Source organism: Gymnoscopelus braueri, assembly GCF_963280865.1.
Source record: "Gymnoscopelus braueri genome assembly, chromosome: 22".
Lineage (NCBI taxonomy): Eukaryota > Metazoa > Chordata > Actinopteri > Myctophiformes > Myctophidae > Gymnoscopelus > Gymnoscopelus braueri.
In genome coordinates this window covers 21,920,133-21,938,508 of record NC_137624.1, presented here as the reverse complement: position 1 = coordinate 21,938,508, position 18,376 = coordinate 21,920,133, and the positions used below count along the sequence as shown (strand labels likewise).

General features: G+C 41.1%; 2 protein-coding genes across 4 annotated transcripts in view; both read right to left on the bottom strand.

Moving 5' to 3' along the window:
- Positions 1-1,302: 1,302 nt before the first annotated feature.
- On the bottom strand, positions 1,303-7,338 carry drg1 (developmentally regulated GTP binding protein 1). The gene is made up of 9 exons (XM_080420495.1): positions 7,184-7,338; positions 5,407-5,530; positions 5,107-5,282; positions 4,947-5,016; positions 4,645-4,814; positions 4,016-4,146; positions 3,008-3,175; positions 2,162-2,284; positions 1,303-1,932 (listed from the first exon to the last, which is right to left on the bottom strand). Exons 1-9 carry the CDS (start codon positions 7,220-7,222, stop codon positions 1,833-1,835), a joined length of 1,101 nt encoding a protein of 366 aa, XP_080276621.1. The 5' UTR covers positions 7,223-7,338; the 3' UTR covers positions 1,303-1,832.
- A 5,876-nt stretch (positions 7,339-13,214) lies between these two features.
- Positions 13,215-18,376, bottom strand: part of kcnn2 (potassium calcium-activated channel subfamily N member 2) — a gene marked incomplete at its 5' end in the record, with an annotated part of 30,030 nt that continues 24,868 nt past the window's right edge. For all 3 annotated transcript variants that reach the window (XM_080420475.1, XM_080420476.1, XM_080420477.1), the window contains one exon: positions 13,215-14,339. In XM_080420475.1, the coding sequence (XP_080276601.1) occupies positions 14,064-14,339 (276 nt within the window). In that variant the 3' untranslated portion in view covers positions 13,215-14,063. The remainder of the gene's footprint in view (positions 14,340-18,376) is intronic.

Sequence of the window (18,376 nt, the reverse complement as noted above, 5' to 3'; positions counted from 1 at the left end):
ACAATGGCTTCTGATGAAATGCTATTCATTTTGCACCACGGGTCCTGGGTAGTTACTTGTGAACAGCTGGACTCGGATGTCCCCAGACTGTGTCTGAGTGAATGAACTGATTAACCTGAGTGACCGTCCCCCACTAGAGAGAGGGGATGGGCTGCGCTGGGCTACCACTCTACCAGGCTGAGTGACTGCCTTCATCATCAATGTCATATAAATCACTATGGCAGACCATGGGGGTATAGTAGTAGACTAGCATTTCAAATGAAGCCTTTTCTGAGCCAGTGAGATGACCAGACTCTTGCCCAGTATTGGGGCATTTCTGGGCCAGAGACAAGACTAGTATCTACTCAACTGATGAAAAAGGTGACTTTATAATGTATCTTTTCCTCATACTATGTCAAACCACATTTCATCTTTTCCTCATACTATTATGTCGAACCGCATTTTTCATTAACCACTTAAACCCTATATTTCATTGACGAGGATCCCCAGGGATCTCTCCTTATCCCCCACCTAAAAAAGATCTACAAATTCACAGCACATTGTAACGCGTTGAGCTTGTAGATCTATTTCCGCTGAATGTGCGATTATATGCCCAAAATAGGGATGCTTGGGAAACGAACCCTTGGGATTTAACTTTAAGTGGTTAAATCATCTTGAAAGGAAAATTATAAAATCTTACATTGCTTGGGCTTAGTTGTATGTTAAGAGCTAGACCACTTTGGTAAAGGTTTGGATTGTGTAGTTACCTTGCCATGACAAGAAATCTAAAATGATTGCTCCATCAAAGATTAGAAATTAATAATCCAATACGGACTTCCATTGTACAGTGAAGAGGCTCAGGAGCTCTTTTAGCCCATAAACGAACTTAAACAGTTGATTTTGACAATCACACCCGGTGCAATTTCTTTTTTAAATAAAAATGTCAAATTCCTGTTCATTTGACTATTTGAAGATCCAGTCCGGGTTTTCTTCCTAATAAAAATAGCTACATCAACATTAAGTTAATTAATTAATGAAAATTAGTACTGGATTGATGTTCTATATTGTCAGAATCAACTTAATTTCATTTATGGACTAAAAGAGCTCCTGAGCATCTTCATTGTACTGTACTATACTGTAATATGAGTCCATGAAGAACATATCTTTTAATTATCCATTTTTTTTCATGCCCACCTTTGGAGTTACATCATGGCAAGGTAACTACACGACCCAAACCTCTACCAAAATGGTCTAGCCCTTTAACAAAATTGGACATGAATATACGTTAAATAAAATAATTTGAAAGACAATGAAACTGCAAGCTTGTTTTATTGTACTTTTATTAATGTCAGGGCTAACTGTTTAAAACTGGTTGTGAACCTTTCACAGATAAAGCTGCAATCTGGAACTTATTGATACATTTAAATCAATCTGTATGGTAGATTATATGAATACAATATGACTAGTACATCTGCAATGGTTGTAGGTGGTCTCCCTACTCTTTAGACCCTGGTGGGTAGAACACCTACTGGTTGACAAATAGTACTGCCTGAAGCGCATAAGCAACATCTCCCCTGGCCAAGAAGGGATTTCTTCTTGGAGGAGGTTTGGTCGGCCACATGAAGACCCAGATTGAAATCCTGGGTAGGACATGAAACTTACGGATTGCAGCTTTAAGTACTTAAGATCTTAATTAAATGGCAATCGCATTCTTTTTTTCTCTTCTTCTTCCCTCAAATACAAACACACTGGGAACCACATGGCACCATTATTCTCATGGACATGGTTGTGGATTTGGTAATTGCTGATGACACCTTTTAATAAAGAGGCCATGCAAAAGATCAACTCTTCATCTACTTCTTCACCAGCTGGATAACATCCTCATCGTCCATGATATGGTCTTTTCCCACTTTTTGTGGGTTGTGTTTCACAGATGCGCCCCACACTAGTGCACTGTAAGGAAAGGAAAGAATATGAATTGGCATCTGCAACGGTAAGTCTTCAAGTGTGTTCTACTCAGGCTAGTAGTAGTATGGTTTAGTTATATGTCACACTTAAACCATATTTTATACTTAGCAAAAAATGTAAATCTAGGGCTGGTATTTTGTATGAATACAATATCTAAAGAGAGGGAATTGCTTTTAAATAGTACACAAATTCTATGAAAAGCAATGACACTCACTATTTGAATTCTTTGAGGAGATTTTTGTGAATCTTGTTGCAAAAGTCTTCCACCGCTGTATGTTCATCAGGGAGTACAACTGGAGAGGTGTAGTCAGGAAGCTGACCTTTGGGTTTGGTGTAACTGGAAAAGAACACGCATACATAATCACTGACATGTTCACTGTACTGTTTTACTGTGCCGATTACCCAATTCTAAACAAAACAAACCAAAGTGGAATATAATTCCTGGTTCTGTAGTATTAACAGGGCACTTTAATCAAAGCTGCAATCCAGAACTAACTTCAATGAATACCACATTCATTTAACCAATCTGTATGGTAGCATATGTTAATACAATATAACTAGCACATCTGCAGTGATTGGAGGTGGCCTCTACAATTCCATTGAGAAATGTAGACCCTGGTGTCAGATATGAAACCTACTGTTTCATAAGTAGCATTGCCTGAAGCTCATGAGTGCAAAATCTCTCCCCTAGTCAAGCGGGGATTGCCTCTTGACTGAGCGGCAGATGTTTGGTCTCTCACATGGAAGACCAGCGTTTCGAAACCCCCGGTGAGGACAAAGTTACAGATTGCAGCTCTAACGATTTTCAATGGCTTCATAACTTTCTCTTTTTTGTTTAGAGTAACCAATTATGTTGTTGTACCCCCAATTCACCCTCCACCACACATTTCTGTGTTGCCACTGCTACTGTACTCTACTGGCTCATCTGCCAGTGGGGAGAACGTAGCACCTCTGTCCCACACCTCCCGTTCAACACCCTCCACTGAGCAGTGACAAAGGTCGGCCTCTTTTCTTGTCTCTCATTGATAACCCTAGTGATTGTTGGTTACACCATACTTACATGCGCACTAGCTTTAGGTAGTCCCACATCTTTTCCAGCAGGTCGTCAAAGTTCCAGCGAGAGTGGGCCGAGATGGGCACGCAGTGGGGAACCTTGTAGATGATGTCAAGTTCCTCAATAGAAATCTGGTCAATTTTGTTGAGCACATAAATGCATGGGACGTAGACCCTGTTGGACAAAAAGGCAAAGTGGTGTGAGCCAAGTGATTTCACTCCGGAGTGCATTTCAAATCCTAATGTCTGTTAAACATATTCAGTCAGATTAAGGAAACAAATGGGTACCGGTACACTACCAAACAATAATGAATTAATACATATCAAATATCACACTCCCTTATGTTATTTACTAGCAACAACCACCTTTTCATAAATTGACTTACAGTAAGTGTACATTTGTAATTAGTCAAACAGACATACAATGCTGGATCTTTACTTTCTGTTTAAATGCTTCCTTAGTGATGAGCACTTTCTTAAGTTATTTTTCTGAGCCTTTATTTGATATTTGATAGTGTAGAGACAGGAAACAACGAGAGAGTAGGGGAGTGACATGCAGCCGGCCAGTGGGTAATAAAACTGGGGACTTGCCGTCAGGCATTAGAGCCCATGTGGTATGCAGCCTAACCATTCAGCCACCATGTCGCCCCTGATATTCTCTTAAGGACTTCAGTCCAGGTGAGAGGCACACCAGTTAAGAAAAAGGTCACTTGTAGAATGCAAGAGGCCTGTTGCTTGCATGAGTAAGCTAATCACCCCCCACAAATGCATGCACCTATGTAACGCACACACCACGTGTGTGTGCGTGAGCTTGTCGATCTGCTAAAACTCAAATTCCATACAATATTAAAACCTTAAGAAACACTGGAAATAGCACATTTACAAGCTCACAACGGCGACTATTTCTTACATAGGGCTTAAGTGGTTAGTTAATTCATAATGTATTCTTAGAAGTTTGGGTCCAGGAAGACACCAAATGTATCTTGTAACCATCTTTGGTTGCTTGGCTGCATACCTGTTCCCTTCCACACAATCAATGAGGTCATCAGCCGTAGAATCGCTGCGAAGAGTGATGTCAGCATTGTGGATCTTGTACTCTGCCAGGATAGACTTCACTGTTTCAGCATCAAGCTCAGTCTGTGCACACTAGAAATTGAAGACGAGAAACGGGTAGAATCCCAGTCAATACAAGACAGGGTTATGCTTAACCACTTAAACCCTCTATTCGACCTGCGTTACAACTGTACTTGGACCTCTTTTTTTCCGTCTACACCAAATCTCTCCGCCAAAAACTGCTGATCTACAAGCTTACAACGCGACGCATTTTGAGCTTGTAGATCCGCTATTTTTGGCGAATATTCCCCCCAGAATAGTCATGCTGGGGTTAAAGTGGTTAACTTATATTAAAGCCTGATTTATACTTAGCTGCACAAAGGTTGTCACGTGCCAAAAATAGCATACCTATAAGCACAATGCGATGTAACGTGTTGTGAGCTCATAGATCTGCCATTTTCCACATGTGACACAACGTGCACAACAAAAAAAAATCAGGCTTCAGAAAAGGGAGTGTCATAAGAGAAAACATTTAAATGTGAAGGAGTTCAATTATGATCTGTAGTGCTGTAGATCTGTAGTCAGGCGTACTGTGGCCGTGAAGTTGATGCCTCCTTTGTCCTTCTTCTTGTAGCCAATGTTGGGTGGTTGTTTGTTGAGTCGGATGCCAAAGCCTTCCAACTCATGTTCTATTAGCTTCTTATGACCAAGAGGCTTTAGGACATCGAGCACAATAAGGATTAAATTGCAGGTTCGAGCCACTGAGGGAGACATAAGAAGGGGACACAGTAACACCACTTGTTAAAAACTATTTCCCTTTGTAGTCCATGTGCTGACAACATTGCAGAGTTGACTTTACAGTCCTTGCAGAAGAATCACTTGATATTACTCACCGGCAATGACCTGTCGCCCTCTGCCCTTGCCATCCTTGGCCCCTTCAATGATTCCTGGGAGATCCAGGAGCTAAGAAAACAAATGAATAAGTAAGCATCCACGCAAAAACATGGCCAATTTATAGCTTATTGTTTTGAATGTGCGAACAGAAGATTGTACCTGAATTTTGGCACCTTTGTAGCGAATCACTCCAGGCACAGTTGTAAGGGTGGTGAATTCGTAAGCTGCTACCTCAGAGTATACACCTGCCAGATTGCTCAACAGGGTGGACTTCCCCACTGAAGGGAACCCAACAAACCCAATACGGGCATCCCCCGTTTTTGCCACATCGAAACCTAGATAGAAGGAAAGATAACTCACAATAATTAGACAAAACAAGTGCTACCGAGTGCTCAACACTATAGTATATTACGGACAAGCCCCAATACACAAGGTAGAAATGAAAACAAATGGTCTCACCCTCTCCAGTTCCACCACCAGTGCCTCCTTTTGGTGTGATGAGTTCTCTTCTCAGTTTAGCAAGACGTGCTTTGAGGAGACCCATGTGATGGGCTGTGGCCTTGTTCTTTTGAGTCCTGGCCATCTACCAATAAAATTGAAAGAGATTAGCTCTCTGATCATCCTTCCACAGAGAAAACAATTGTCTGTGTGTCTTTGAATCATTCGTAAATTATAAGAGCCGACATATTATCTACCAAATTAATCTCTGTCTCAGTCTCAGCCAGGGAAAGAAAGCAGAATGGGAGAGGGGTAGTGGTACTGACGTTTTGCCTCATATATTTTTTACAGGACTTTAACTACATTAACATTTACCCTGGACTCCCTATTTTGGGGCAAAAAAAAAGAAAAAAAGGTAAATCCACAATTCCGCCAATATAGCAGATCTACTGTACAACCTCAACTCGTCACGATGCAAGCTTGTAGATGAGATCGGCTGTTTTTTTGCGGTTTGTTGTGGGACAAAGTAGGCCTATTTAGGATTTAAGTGGTTAATCAAAAATTTAACTTGTAACATTACAGTACATATGTTGGTATGATAATCAAGACAGTTTGAATGAGAGGGAATTGGTATGGCTACAAGCGACTTTAGCCATACAAACGTTAGCCTATGACAGATAATCTTTCTCCTCATCAACGAAAATATAGTTAGAATTGACAGCTGGTTTGGGTTGGTCATCTAACCAGAGACAGAAACTAACAGCTTGGTTGGTTGACACTCTGATGTAGACTGGGATCAATTCACTTTAGCAAAATGCAGATCCGGTCTAGAACGGACACGGAAACGGTATGTGTGTGCAGTTTCCACAGGGAATGCAGAAAGCCTGGTGGTGCGAGGTCAACTCAGACGTCAACACAGTCAGTGGCTTAAATATAATGTAACTGCCAACGACAAATTAATAAGGGAATGTGTGTATATTACCTTATTTAATGTAACAAACATTCAAAGAAATGTGGTTAGAGCAGTACTGTTACTGATAACAGTACTCAGGCCCCGTGAGCAGGCAATGGTTAGGCTAGCCCTGAAACATGGCAGTCATATGTATCATTAGCCTGGTAAACCCTCCCTCCGGAAATCTTATTTCCATTTGATTTCAGGAGAATCAAATAGAAATGAGATTTCCGGAGGGAGGGTTTACCAGGCTAATGTATCATGGCAGTCGAGACAAAACTTCAACAGTTTTTTGCACTCTCCATTCACACAGCCCTTACATCTACATAAACGTTCAAATTTCAAATATAAAGTGCTTACCCCATGGCCACGGATATTACAATTCACTTCGGGCGGGTACATAAGTACCCGTGTCTTCCGTATTGTTCAATAAAAAGCATTTTAATCCTATCGGCGGCCATTTTCCTCATAGTTATTATGTACCAGAGTGCAATACACCTCCAAATCGATAGGGTCGCGTAGTTGAAAGCATGCGGAGAACTTTCGGAGAAAATGGCCACCGATCGGATTAAAATACTTTTTATTGAACAATATTGTAGATACGAGTACTTATGCGGGCCCATACATAATTGTAACATCTGTGGCCATGGGGTAAGCACTTTATATTTGTAGTCTGAAGTCTGAACGTTTAACAAAATGGAGAAAGTGCAAAAAACAGGTTGAAGTTCATCCATGACGCGCCCGTCGTGGCGATCCATAGCTAATAATGGTTAGGCTAATCCTAGCTAGCATTCATGGCTAAAAACGTGTCTGAATTTCCACTAGTTTGGTACTGTGTTACCTTACCTCATTTTCGATATCTGCTATTTTGGCGAGTAGACTCATGTTGACGGAGATTCTAAAGTCAGATCGACTTCACCTATGGAAATATAGTGACAATGTACACATGGGAGTTGACAAAGTTGTCCAGCATGCACACATCAGCCACCGCCACAGCCAGCGGTGTTGCCAGATTGTGTTAGGGAAATAAGCAACCAGATCTAGGAAAAACAAGCCCAAAAGAAGCGGCCACATGAACACTTTATGATATGCATTGGCTATTTGAAAATAGCAGATCTACAAGCTCGACGCTTTGTGAGCTTGTAGATCTTGTATTAAAAAAAATGGAAACATTTTAACACCATCTGGTATGGGGTCTCTGGCACAAAATATTTTCAGATTGAGGAAAAATACATATTAATTTTGGGGGGCCCTTGACATGAAGGATAATTCCTTTTAACAGGACGTTCATGAAAGTCCTTGCGGGCTTGTTTCCAATGAGGGCCTGTGAGCAATTAGGGGTTAAGAGTCTTGCTCAAGGACAAATTTCATTTCATCGACACATGCTGGCGTGGCCTGGAATCGTACCTGGGGCAACCAGGGCCTCTGGCTCCCTAGGCGGGCTCACTAAACACTCAGCTATGGCCGCCCCTCATGAAAATGTTTGAGAACCACTGGTTTAAACAACATTTTGGAAACAAGCCCAAAATAACCCGCAACTACTACCAATATTTACATACAAGCGACTTTACAGAAAAACAAGCCCAAAGTCGCTTATAATGAGCAGACATGGCAACAATGGCCACAGCAGCAATCCTTTTGTTACTTTTAGGTGCATACCGCCACCTGCTGTACTGGAGTATGAGTCCCTGGATTACTTCACACAATTTAGCAAACAAATACATAAGGATGATAATAATAATAATAATAAGAGTAATCATTTATATTAAATCATAGTTAGGAAAAAAGAAAGCCAATTACAAAATTCTGTAATATGATCTACTTCAACTATTCCACTACTGCTTTCTGTGTGAACTGTGCCCCATCTCGCTGCTTTCTGTGTGAACTGTGCCCCATCTCACTGCTTTCTGTGTGAACTGTGCCCCATCTCACTGCTTTCTGTGTGAACTGTGCCCCATCTCACTGCTTTCTGTGTGAACTGTGCCCCATCTCACTGCTTTCTGTGTGAACTGTACCCCATCTCACTGCTTTCTGTGTGAACTGTACCCCATCTCACTGCTTTCTGTGTGAACTGTGCCCCATTTCACTGCTTTCTGTTTGAACTGTACCCCATATCCTGAGATAGGCCTACCCACTAGGTTCCATTCTCTTCCTTCCTGCCTATGTATCTTTTGAGTATTGTCCTCTCTGCGGAGAGGACAATACTCCTGTGTGTGTGTGTGTGTGTGTGTGTGTGTGTGTGTGTGTGTGTGTGTGTGTGTGTGTGTGTGTGTGTGTGTGTGTGTGTGTGTGTGTGTGTGTGTGTGTGTGTGTGTGTGCAAAATACATCCTCTTTGTTTCATTGCAGACAAATGGTCTTCCTCTGGGTAATATTTTACTTATTTTCATAACATGAATCTTTCACTCAAATGAGCAAGCAGGTCATCAATAAGGAAACAATTTGGATATCTGCTCTCTTTAGGACGTTGGTTTGACTCGTTAGAAATGGATGACTTTGCTACATTACTTAGGTTGTGTAGGCTAGTTGAAACACTGATCAGTGTTGTAATGCTATGATACAGGACAAACTGGGTTCTGACCAGCGACACCACTTGCATGAATATGATCACATCTTAACCTCAGGGAAAGACAAGCAGAATGGCAGATGGAAGTTCTAAAATGTTGCCCCATACATTGGCTACTGACAGTACTTCAACCACATTATCCCTGGAGTCCCCATTGTGGGCATAAAAAATGCTTCCTTTAATTCATCCTTTTTTGTTGTTGTTCAGTAGAGAAAACAGCTGATCTACAACCTCACGAGCAGTGGTAGTTTGTTACCACTGTGTGTGGATTTCCTGAGCTATTATACTGTAGTTGTAGAAGAGAACACACTGGAGCAGCTCGTACAATTAAAGCCTTTCTTTTATTAAGGTTCTAGTACAAATAGTGACTGACGTTTCGATGCTACTGCATCTTCCTCAGAGTCATGAGGACTCTTCTATTATACTGTAGGTGTGAATGCATTGTATGTGGAAATTTTGCTCATTAAGGCAATAGATATTTAACTTGGTCTACAAAACAAAACTGGGATAGGGAATTATGACCGACATTGGTGAAAATAAGAAAATCTGCGAATATTTCTCCCTTTATGAATTACTATACAGAACTGGCATGGCTGTGCCTGTACCCCCTGTGTTCCCCTGCCTGTACACCAGATGTCCTCAATGTGTTCACCATTTATCTACATTCACCAATGTGTGTGTGTGTGTGTGTGTGTGTGTGTGTGTGTGTGTGTGTGTGTGTGTGTGTGTGTGTGGATGTTTTTTTTTTTTTTTTTTGACTTTTTCAATACTTAACCAATAAAGAAACATTGATTTCTTTTTGAGCAATAACTCACAACAGGCCATAACAGGCCTGTTACAAATGACTGTAACTCACTGCAAGTCAAACGGATTGCTGCAAAATGTTCCCTGTCCAGGGGTACAGAATGCCACAGCCATGTGCTTAAAAAGGGGATTTCAGTCAGGTTTCTGGTCCTGAAACCCTCTCCCATGTAATGTGTCATAAATAATATTATTACATACCTTTTACATTTTTATCTCTATTCTTTCCTTTTTTTTCCTGTGATGTGACAATAAAGAAGTTGAAGTTAAAACAGATTTTAAGTCCACGGAAATAATGAATTTAACTTAATGGTTAAGGATAATTAAACCTAGTATGAAATAAATAAAGTGAAGTGTCAAAATAAAATAAAATGTAATTAACGCACGCACGCACGCACACACACACACACACACACACACACACACACACACACACACACACACACACACACACACACACACCACCACCCGTGCAGCCAGAGCCTAGCCAGATGCACCGTGGTGGATTCGAAATCCTAGAGACACAGGATGACATGACGACAGGTGGCAATGTGAGTAGCCTACTGTGACAACCCTTTTTAGTTAAGTGTGGTATTAATCTGATTTATATGTGCATTGGATCAAATTATTTGGCCTGGAAATAAATGCACGGTAATTAATTAACTTTATCCATATGTAAAAACATGATAATTTGTGTCTACATTGAAAGGTAGTCCATAACCTGCCACTTAGTCATTAGCCATGTCTCTGTTTTGCCTCCATCTACTGTTTCTCTGTGTAATAGCACATGTGCTTTATTATAATTTTTACAGCATTACATTCCAGTTATATGTAAAAAAAATAAAAAGATGGTAGTGTTTAAAGTTCAGCAAAATACCTCTGCTTCATTTAATTTGTACTGACCAACAAGAGAAAGTTAGACATACATATACACCATAGACAGATACATATACACCATTGACTATAAACTGTCAATGGTGTATATTAAACTGTCAATGGTGTGTATGAGCGTGCAAGTGTGTACCCCCCCCCCCCCCCCCCCCCCACACACACACACACGTTTCACTCATGCAGCAACTGACAGGTGAATACATCATACAACAATAAAGAGGCACCCAGGTTGTTAAATATTGTAATTTTATTGTTTAATATTTTGTTCGCATACAGTATAATCTCTCATTGGTTTCTATGTTGCAGAAATTCCTGCACTGAACATCCATCATTCTTCTTGATATTGAGATTCTTGTTGGTTGGTTAGTGGGTTGTATTAGTTGAATAAGATTAGTACAGCTGGTTAGATAAGTAGGCATCACACAACTGGCCCACTCACCTACTCAATGCACCATTGCCTGATTTATACTTGGTTGCGCACCGGTGACGCGAACCGAAAATAGCAGATCTACAAACTCACTGCAACACAATGTGAGCTTATAGAGTGGTTATTTCTGTGTGACACCCACTGTGTGGCAACTATGTATAATTCAGGCGTAAGAAACTTGCAATGGGTGTGATAACAAATATAAGCATATGTTAAATGTTTACATGTTAACAACTAACCCATATGTTGACCACATAAGGGCTTTTCACTCTGTACAATTTATCCCAGTGAGAAGAGGACACAGTGTGTGTGTGTGTGTGTGTGTGTGTGTGTGTGTGTGTGTGTGTGTGTGTGTGTGTATGTGTGTGTGTGTGTGTGTGTGTGTGTGTGTGTGTGTGTGTGCTTGCGTGCGTGCCTGCGTGCGTGCGTGCGTGCGTGTATGTGTATTTGTGTGTGTGTGTGTGTGTGTGTGTGTGTGTGTGTGTGTGTTTGTGTGTGTGAGACCAGGAGAGTATTTGAATAAATACAAGTACGATAATTTTTTGCTATTTGGTTTTTGACTTAAAATGCACAACCTAATAAAGGCCACACACAACTTTTAGGTTTCAACCCCACGCTTCTTTACATTCCAACTCAATCAACAGTGTTATTCGATGCAATTGCTTGAAAAATAATAATCTGAGCGTAAGTATAATGTGATTGTTAGATAGGGTTAGTTAGGTTCACGTGAGAACTTAATAGGCATGTTGTGTGTCTTAACTCCTATCCAACAAATGAGCCATGTGCTAGAAATGCTGAATCTGTCCCCATTGTTATCTGCGTAGGTGTAGGAGGTGTGCTTGTCCCCATTGGAATATAAAAATAGGCGTTTTCTTTTTAAAAGGTAGATATGGTTTCAGTGAGTAATTGATCAGAATTCATCTAATGTTGCCCGGCTGGGGTGACAGCGAGCATAAATGGCACAGGCAAGAAGGACAGGAGGTAGGACACAGAGAGAAAATAGGGGACTCAATGTCTATGATCATTCAATAGCTTTCAGTGGACAGCGGTATAAGGTGATGCTTTGACTGGATTCATCCACACAACTTGAGAATTGACAATAATGGCTAATTCATACTTTGTCGTACAACCGTGTCACTTGTCACTGTCTGACCGAAGCCAGATTTTTCGGTTCGATGCCTATCCTGATTTTGGAGAGTCCTAGATAACCAATGGCTGATGTTTTGACAGATTCTTGATGAAGTAAATATAAAATACACACATAAATGGTACTTAATTTTATCACTTAAAGGGTAAGACCACTTTGTTAGAGGTTTGGGTTGTGTAGTTACCTTGCCATTATGTAACTCCAAAGGTGGACAAGAAATCAAAAATAATTGCTCCATTGAAGATTAGAAATTGAAAATTCTAAATCAGCTCCTCATTGACTTACATTGTATGCTGAAACAGCTCTCAAAGTCACTCTTTTAGCACACAAACGGACGCAAACAAAGTTGATTCAGACAATATAGAACATCACCAAACCCAGTACTGGTTTTTTTTTAAATAAAAATTGTAACTTCCTGTTGATTTTGCTATTTTTATGTAGAAGAAAACCTGGACTGGATCCGCGGATCCGGATCCGGATCTTCAAATAGTCAAATCAACAGGAAGTTGACATTTTTATTAAAAAAACAAACAGTACTGGGTTTGGTGATGTTCTATATTCTCTGAATCAGCTCTGTTTGCGTCCGTTTACGTGCTAAAAGAGTGACTTTGAGAGCTATTTCACCGTACAATGTAAGTCAATGAGGAGCATATTTAGAATTATCAATTTCTAATCAATGGAGCAATTATTTTTTATTTCTTGTCCACCCTTGGAGTTACACCATGGCAAGGTAACTACACAACCCAGACCTCTACCAAAGTGGTCTTGCCCTTTAAGGCAAGCCCTGTTAAAAACCTTAAAATGTTTTCAATCTACAAGCTCACAACGAGTCACCTCGCGACTTGTTGTTGGAGAATTTAGAAACTTTTCCAAATATAGGGACGAAAGAATGAAAGTGATTATTAATTGCAGATACCGATGTCGTCAAAAAAGTAAAAAATAATGGCGGATATATCGGCCAGACCTTTTCAACTGACATAATGCCTCAAAATTTATATGTTGAAAATCACTTATTTTGACAAGCTACACGGTCATACAGCAAAGGATGAATTAGGCTAATAAACCCATGCCCAAACATCTAAAATGTTCTTCTTTTAATGAGAAACGTATTGTTATATCATACGTCAGTCAGTATTGAAGTGCATTGATTAAAAAGTAAGTGCAAGTACAGATTTTGATGCATTCATTTTGACTAGAGGATTAATTTGTTTGCAATGTTGCCCCAAAAATAGTCATTCTACAGGGGTACTCTGCAAAGGAAAACCACTATATTTGATGCTGTTTCTAACCTAAAAGATATATGCTTTTTTTCCTCCTCATTTCAAGCTTTATAAGTTATCTCTGAGTGACAGTGTGTAGGAGCAACCTTCTTCTGCCCTCTGTTGTCAGTTCAGTTTAGTCCATCAAACACAGCACTTTTCCTCAACAAAAGAATAGCTGTTATGCTCCCTGACTGACAGGTTGCATGGTTTTCCAGTTTGCTTTGAGGAACACGGTATCTGAATCAAGCCAGCAGAAGCACAAAGTCTGTTAGAAGCACTATTTTAGTGCAATATTCTCACACTTGGTAACCTTGCCACCTAAAACAGGTTACCTCTGCATAGAGATGGAGTACAGTTCTTTGACATAGCCACCATCAATCGGCCTTTTAGTTTTTACTGAGGGAAGCGCCATTATTCATGGTCATGTCACCAGAGCAAGGATAACAACATCTTTTGAGGTAATAAAAAACACATAACAGCATGAAGTTATCCTTTTAAAATGCATTGTCCCCCGGTACCTTGGATTCTGTCATCAGAATTTGGATAATACATATTGAAACCATAAGGCTTTACGATAAATGCAACTTGGCCATATGATGGCAAAAGTCTTCAGTGGAGGCCTTCCCCTTGGACTCTAGCTGCTCTCTGAGGAGGTGGGGGGAGCTGTGGAGGATGATCTCCGTCTGGACACTGACTGTGAGTGCTCAGGGCTGTGTTTGTTATACGGCTGGAGTTGCACCTCCAGGAAGTCCCTGTGCTGCTGGCTGATCACCTGGCTGATCAAGCCCGGCAAGGCCTGCAAGTTCCCCAGCAAGGTCTCCAGTTTGGTCTCCAAGAGGGCGATCCTCTTCTCCATGTCCTCTCCTCTGTCATTCAGGTCTGATATCATGTCGTACATGACGTTCTGAGTCTGGGACAGGGGGAAAATGAAACACACTCAGCATTGTCGCCTTCGAACTGTGACGGAGGTCTCTACGGCATTATGTCAATTACTCAAGACAAAAAGACAAATGTAGGAATAAGGTACTTGCTGGTACTTCACTACTTCACTAGACTAATCCCAAAGGGATGAAATTGCTCTGAGTCATCCGAACACTCTTGGCTATAGTGTTGGCAAAGATAAAACACTTTATCAACAAAAATTATGTATTCAGAATGCACACCTGCAGAAAACAGGAGGAAAGAAAGTCAAATATATAAGCACAGCTCTCAAGAACCCATTATACATAGTTGAGAATGAAGTTCAGAAATGACCCTGCTCGGAGGTTGGAGGATTCCATGCTGGTACCTGCAATTTGACATCAACTGCTCACCTCTTCCCTACTCAAAGCAGAGTGGGGATTCTATGAAGTGCAATCATTTACCGTCTAAGCAAAGCAGGGTAAAGGAGAATGTAAAGTTATGGTTTGGACATATCAGTTATTCTTAAGCAAAACAGTTATAACCTTGAAAACAAAGGCAGTTCATAGTTGGAGACAAGACAGGAGAGAAAAGCCTGATAAGAAAGCTTGTCAACAAATACAGGTTTTTATGCAGGCTGGGGCCTCCAACCTTGTAAAACAGAAAACAAAACAAACTAGAAAAAGTGCTCTTCGGAGCACAGGTCTCCGCCAGGTCAGGTAGGTTATTGACACCTCCTGGTGGCGCTATAATAGACCAATGTCACCAATGTGAAAATGGTGCAATTTCTTCCTAGGCCTTTCACGGCAATCGGACACTGCGTTCATGATTTGAGGCATTTTGTTCAAAAATGTACCTGCTGGTGGCGCTATAACAGGCCAATGTGAAAAGGGTGGCATTTCTTCCTCTGCCTAGTGGGAATGTGCGTGCAAAATTTCACAAAAATCGCACGCTGCGTTCATGATTTGAGGCATTGTGTTCAAAACGGACCAATCCTGCAAACTTTGGAAGCCAATGTTAGCCAATCAGGATGGAATATGAAAAATCGGACAGCTCCGTCTTGATCACATGATTATAGAGATACTGCGCACCGATTTGCGTGATTTTTGGACAGAATCTGAAGGAGTAATATAAAAAAAATGTTTTACAAAAGTCGGCCTCCTAGTGGCACTATAAAAGACAGATGTGAAAAATGCAGGGCAGAAGTTTTGCGTGCAAAGTTTTATGCAGATTGGTGCAGTTATAGGTAAAACACAATAGGGCTGATTTGAAAAATGTCAAGTTTCATTTTTTTCCTCTGCCTAGTGGGAATGTGTGCGCAAAATTTCTCGGAAAATTGCACGCTGCATTCATGATTTGAGGCATTTTGTTCAAAACGAACCAATCCTGCAACCGTTGGAAGCCAATCTTAGCCAATCAGGATGGAATATGAAGAATCGGACAGATCCGTGTTGATCACATGACTATAGAGATACTGTGTACCAATTTGCGTGATGTTCGGGCAAAACCTGTAGGCCAAAAATTGGCCTCCTGATGGCGCTATAACAGGCCGACATGAAAAATGTGGGGCAGAGGTTTGGCTCTGGCATCAGGGAGTGTGTGTGCACAGTTTCGTTGCCTTTGTTGCCGGAGATTAGCTGCTAGCAGACAGATGGACGTACGTACGGACGTACGGACGGACGGACGGACGGACGGACGAACGGATGGACGGACGGACGGACGGACGGACGGACGGACGGACGGACGGACGGACGGACGGACGGACGAACAGGGTGCAAAACATAGTCTCTGCCACGGCTTTGGCCTGGCGGAGACAATAAACTCCTGTTGACATAGGGTTGTGTTCATATTCGGTCTCGATACGTTTCAATTATTTTAATGAACAATACAAGATAAGGCTGTTGTTGTATTTGATTATGTACTGTACATCCATGCTTTAAGATTTCCAGACCACACATTGTAGACTGCTGACTCAAGAGGAGGAGGAGATGGCAGATGGGAGTATGGGAGGCTGCTGGGTGGGTAGTGAGGTATTATTCACTAGGAGAGTAATCACTGATAGCCTTGGGGGCAATGGCATCCATCACTTACCTTGTCCTCTTCTCATTTGAGGCAGCAGTAATGGGATGGGTTGCTTTTCTGAATCACAGTGATCCATTGAGGACAAACGAGCTGTTGACAGCCATTCAAACAACTTATGGTTAATTTATACTCCATCATACTCCACAACACGAAGCATGCTTTCTTCGGCACCCAACATCATCGTATGACGAAGTATAAATCAGGCTTAGCCATGACCTTACCTACTGTACAGTAGATAACCAATTGAATGATTCACCAAAGATTATAATTGTAATTGTAATAGATATGTTCGGAAACATGTAACCTACATGTAACACTATATGGTCAAAGTCAAAGTCAGAAATATGCCTTCCAGCTGCAATATAATTCTCTATTTTGACATAGAGAATTACATTGCAAAATTAATTGGACACTGACATGCAGCTGATTAACTCATGTCTGGGCCTCGTCTGTAAACAGTTATTGAATGAAGTTGGAATACATTACATACAAATCCCATAACATAGAGGCAACCCAGGGAACAGGTCAGTACTGTTGGTAGTAAAGCATGGACAAAGAACATATATAATGAGCACAGGATGAAAATGCTGCTGCAAGCATATATCAGGACCATATTGATCCACAGCCATACAACAAAGCCACTGCCTGGAACGATCAAACTGTTTCTGGATGACAGAGATGAAAGAAAATGGGTAAAGGAGGCAACAGAGTTGTTGTTGTTTTGTCTATGTACTGCATGTGTGTGTGTGTGTGTGTGTGTGTGCGTGTGTGCGTGCGTGCGTGCGTGCGTGCGTGCGTGCGTGCGTGCGTGCGTGCGTGCGTGCGTGCGTGCGTGCGTGCGCGCGTGCGTGCGTGCGTGCGTGACTGCGTGACTGTGTGTGTGTGTGTGTGTGTGTGTGTGTGTGTGTGTGTGTGTGTGTGTGTGTGTGTGCGCGTGCGTGTGTGTGCGTGCGTGTGTGTAGCCTCATTTGCATTAACAAGTGTGAAATAAAATGCTGAGAAAATACAATATTGTTTTGGTAAGCTAAATGAAGAACCAAACGCCTCATGTTACACTTCAGAATGTGAGAACTAGTGAGACACAATGCAATCTGAACGATTTCACAGGGCTCTGCAGTGGCTATGCGGCTACCAAAGATATTTTAAGCCCCATTATATGGTTTCATTCATCCACTGGGAGCATTCAGAGATGATTTAATGTTATACTGCCCTCTGACGGTGAGAAGCCATTATGACAATGATTAAAGGGCCTGATGATGATGCTTCTGGCTATGAGTCATTTTATCCAATGTCACAGCCCTACTAGAGCCGCTGTTTTACAACGCCGGAGGATTAGGCGATATTAACTAATACGTTTCATGGCTTGTTGGCCTCAAACCAATTTGATCACGGTGGACGTATGAATGTCAAAGCACTTAGCTAGCGGTGGACAGTAACTAAGTACATTTACTTGAGTACTGTTCATTTCAAATAGAAATATTGTACTTTTGACTCCACTACATTTCTAGGATGGGCCTCTTGGGAACCAAACTTACAAAAAAATATATATTGAATTAACCACTTAAGTATTATTTCAAATGTAGTGAAAATAGCCGATCTACAAGCTCACAATGGTTGCAGTGCAAGGCGTTGTGAGCTTGTAGATCTGCTATTTTCATTTGTTTTTATATATAATTTATTTCCTTTTCAAACAGCAATGCATTGATATTAAAAAGGAAATGTACTTCGCAATTTGTATTTTTGAATACTTGAGTATTTACTTGATTATATACTTTGTCCACCACTGCACTCAGCCTTTCTCTTGTCTACTTCTGGCTGAATCATCAGATCACAGTGTGTCTCCCTGCCCAGGTTACTCAGTTTCTGCTGTGTCAGGCTGGCACACTGCCTGATCTTTCCCTACGGTTTGTCAACTTCTGTTTATTGCATCTGGAGACAAACATCAAACACAACATTAAGTGAAAC

Coding starts and splice junctions, on each gene's coding strand:
- drg1 (XM_080420495.1), bottom strand. CDS start 7,222: ATGAGTCTACTCGCCAAAATAGCAGATATCGAAAATGAG. Junction 5,017..5,106: donor ACAAAGGTGCCAAAATTCAG/GTACAATCTTCT, acceptor TTGTTTTCTTAG/CTCCTGGATCTCCCAGGAAT. Junction 4,815..4,946: donor AGGGCGACAGGTCATTGCCG/GTGAGTAATATC, acceptor TGTCTCCCTCAG/TGGCTCGAACCTGCAATTTA.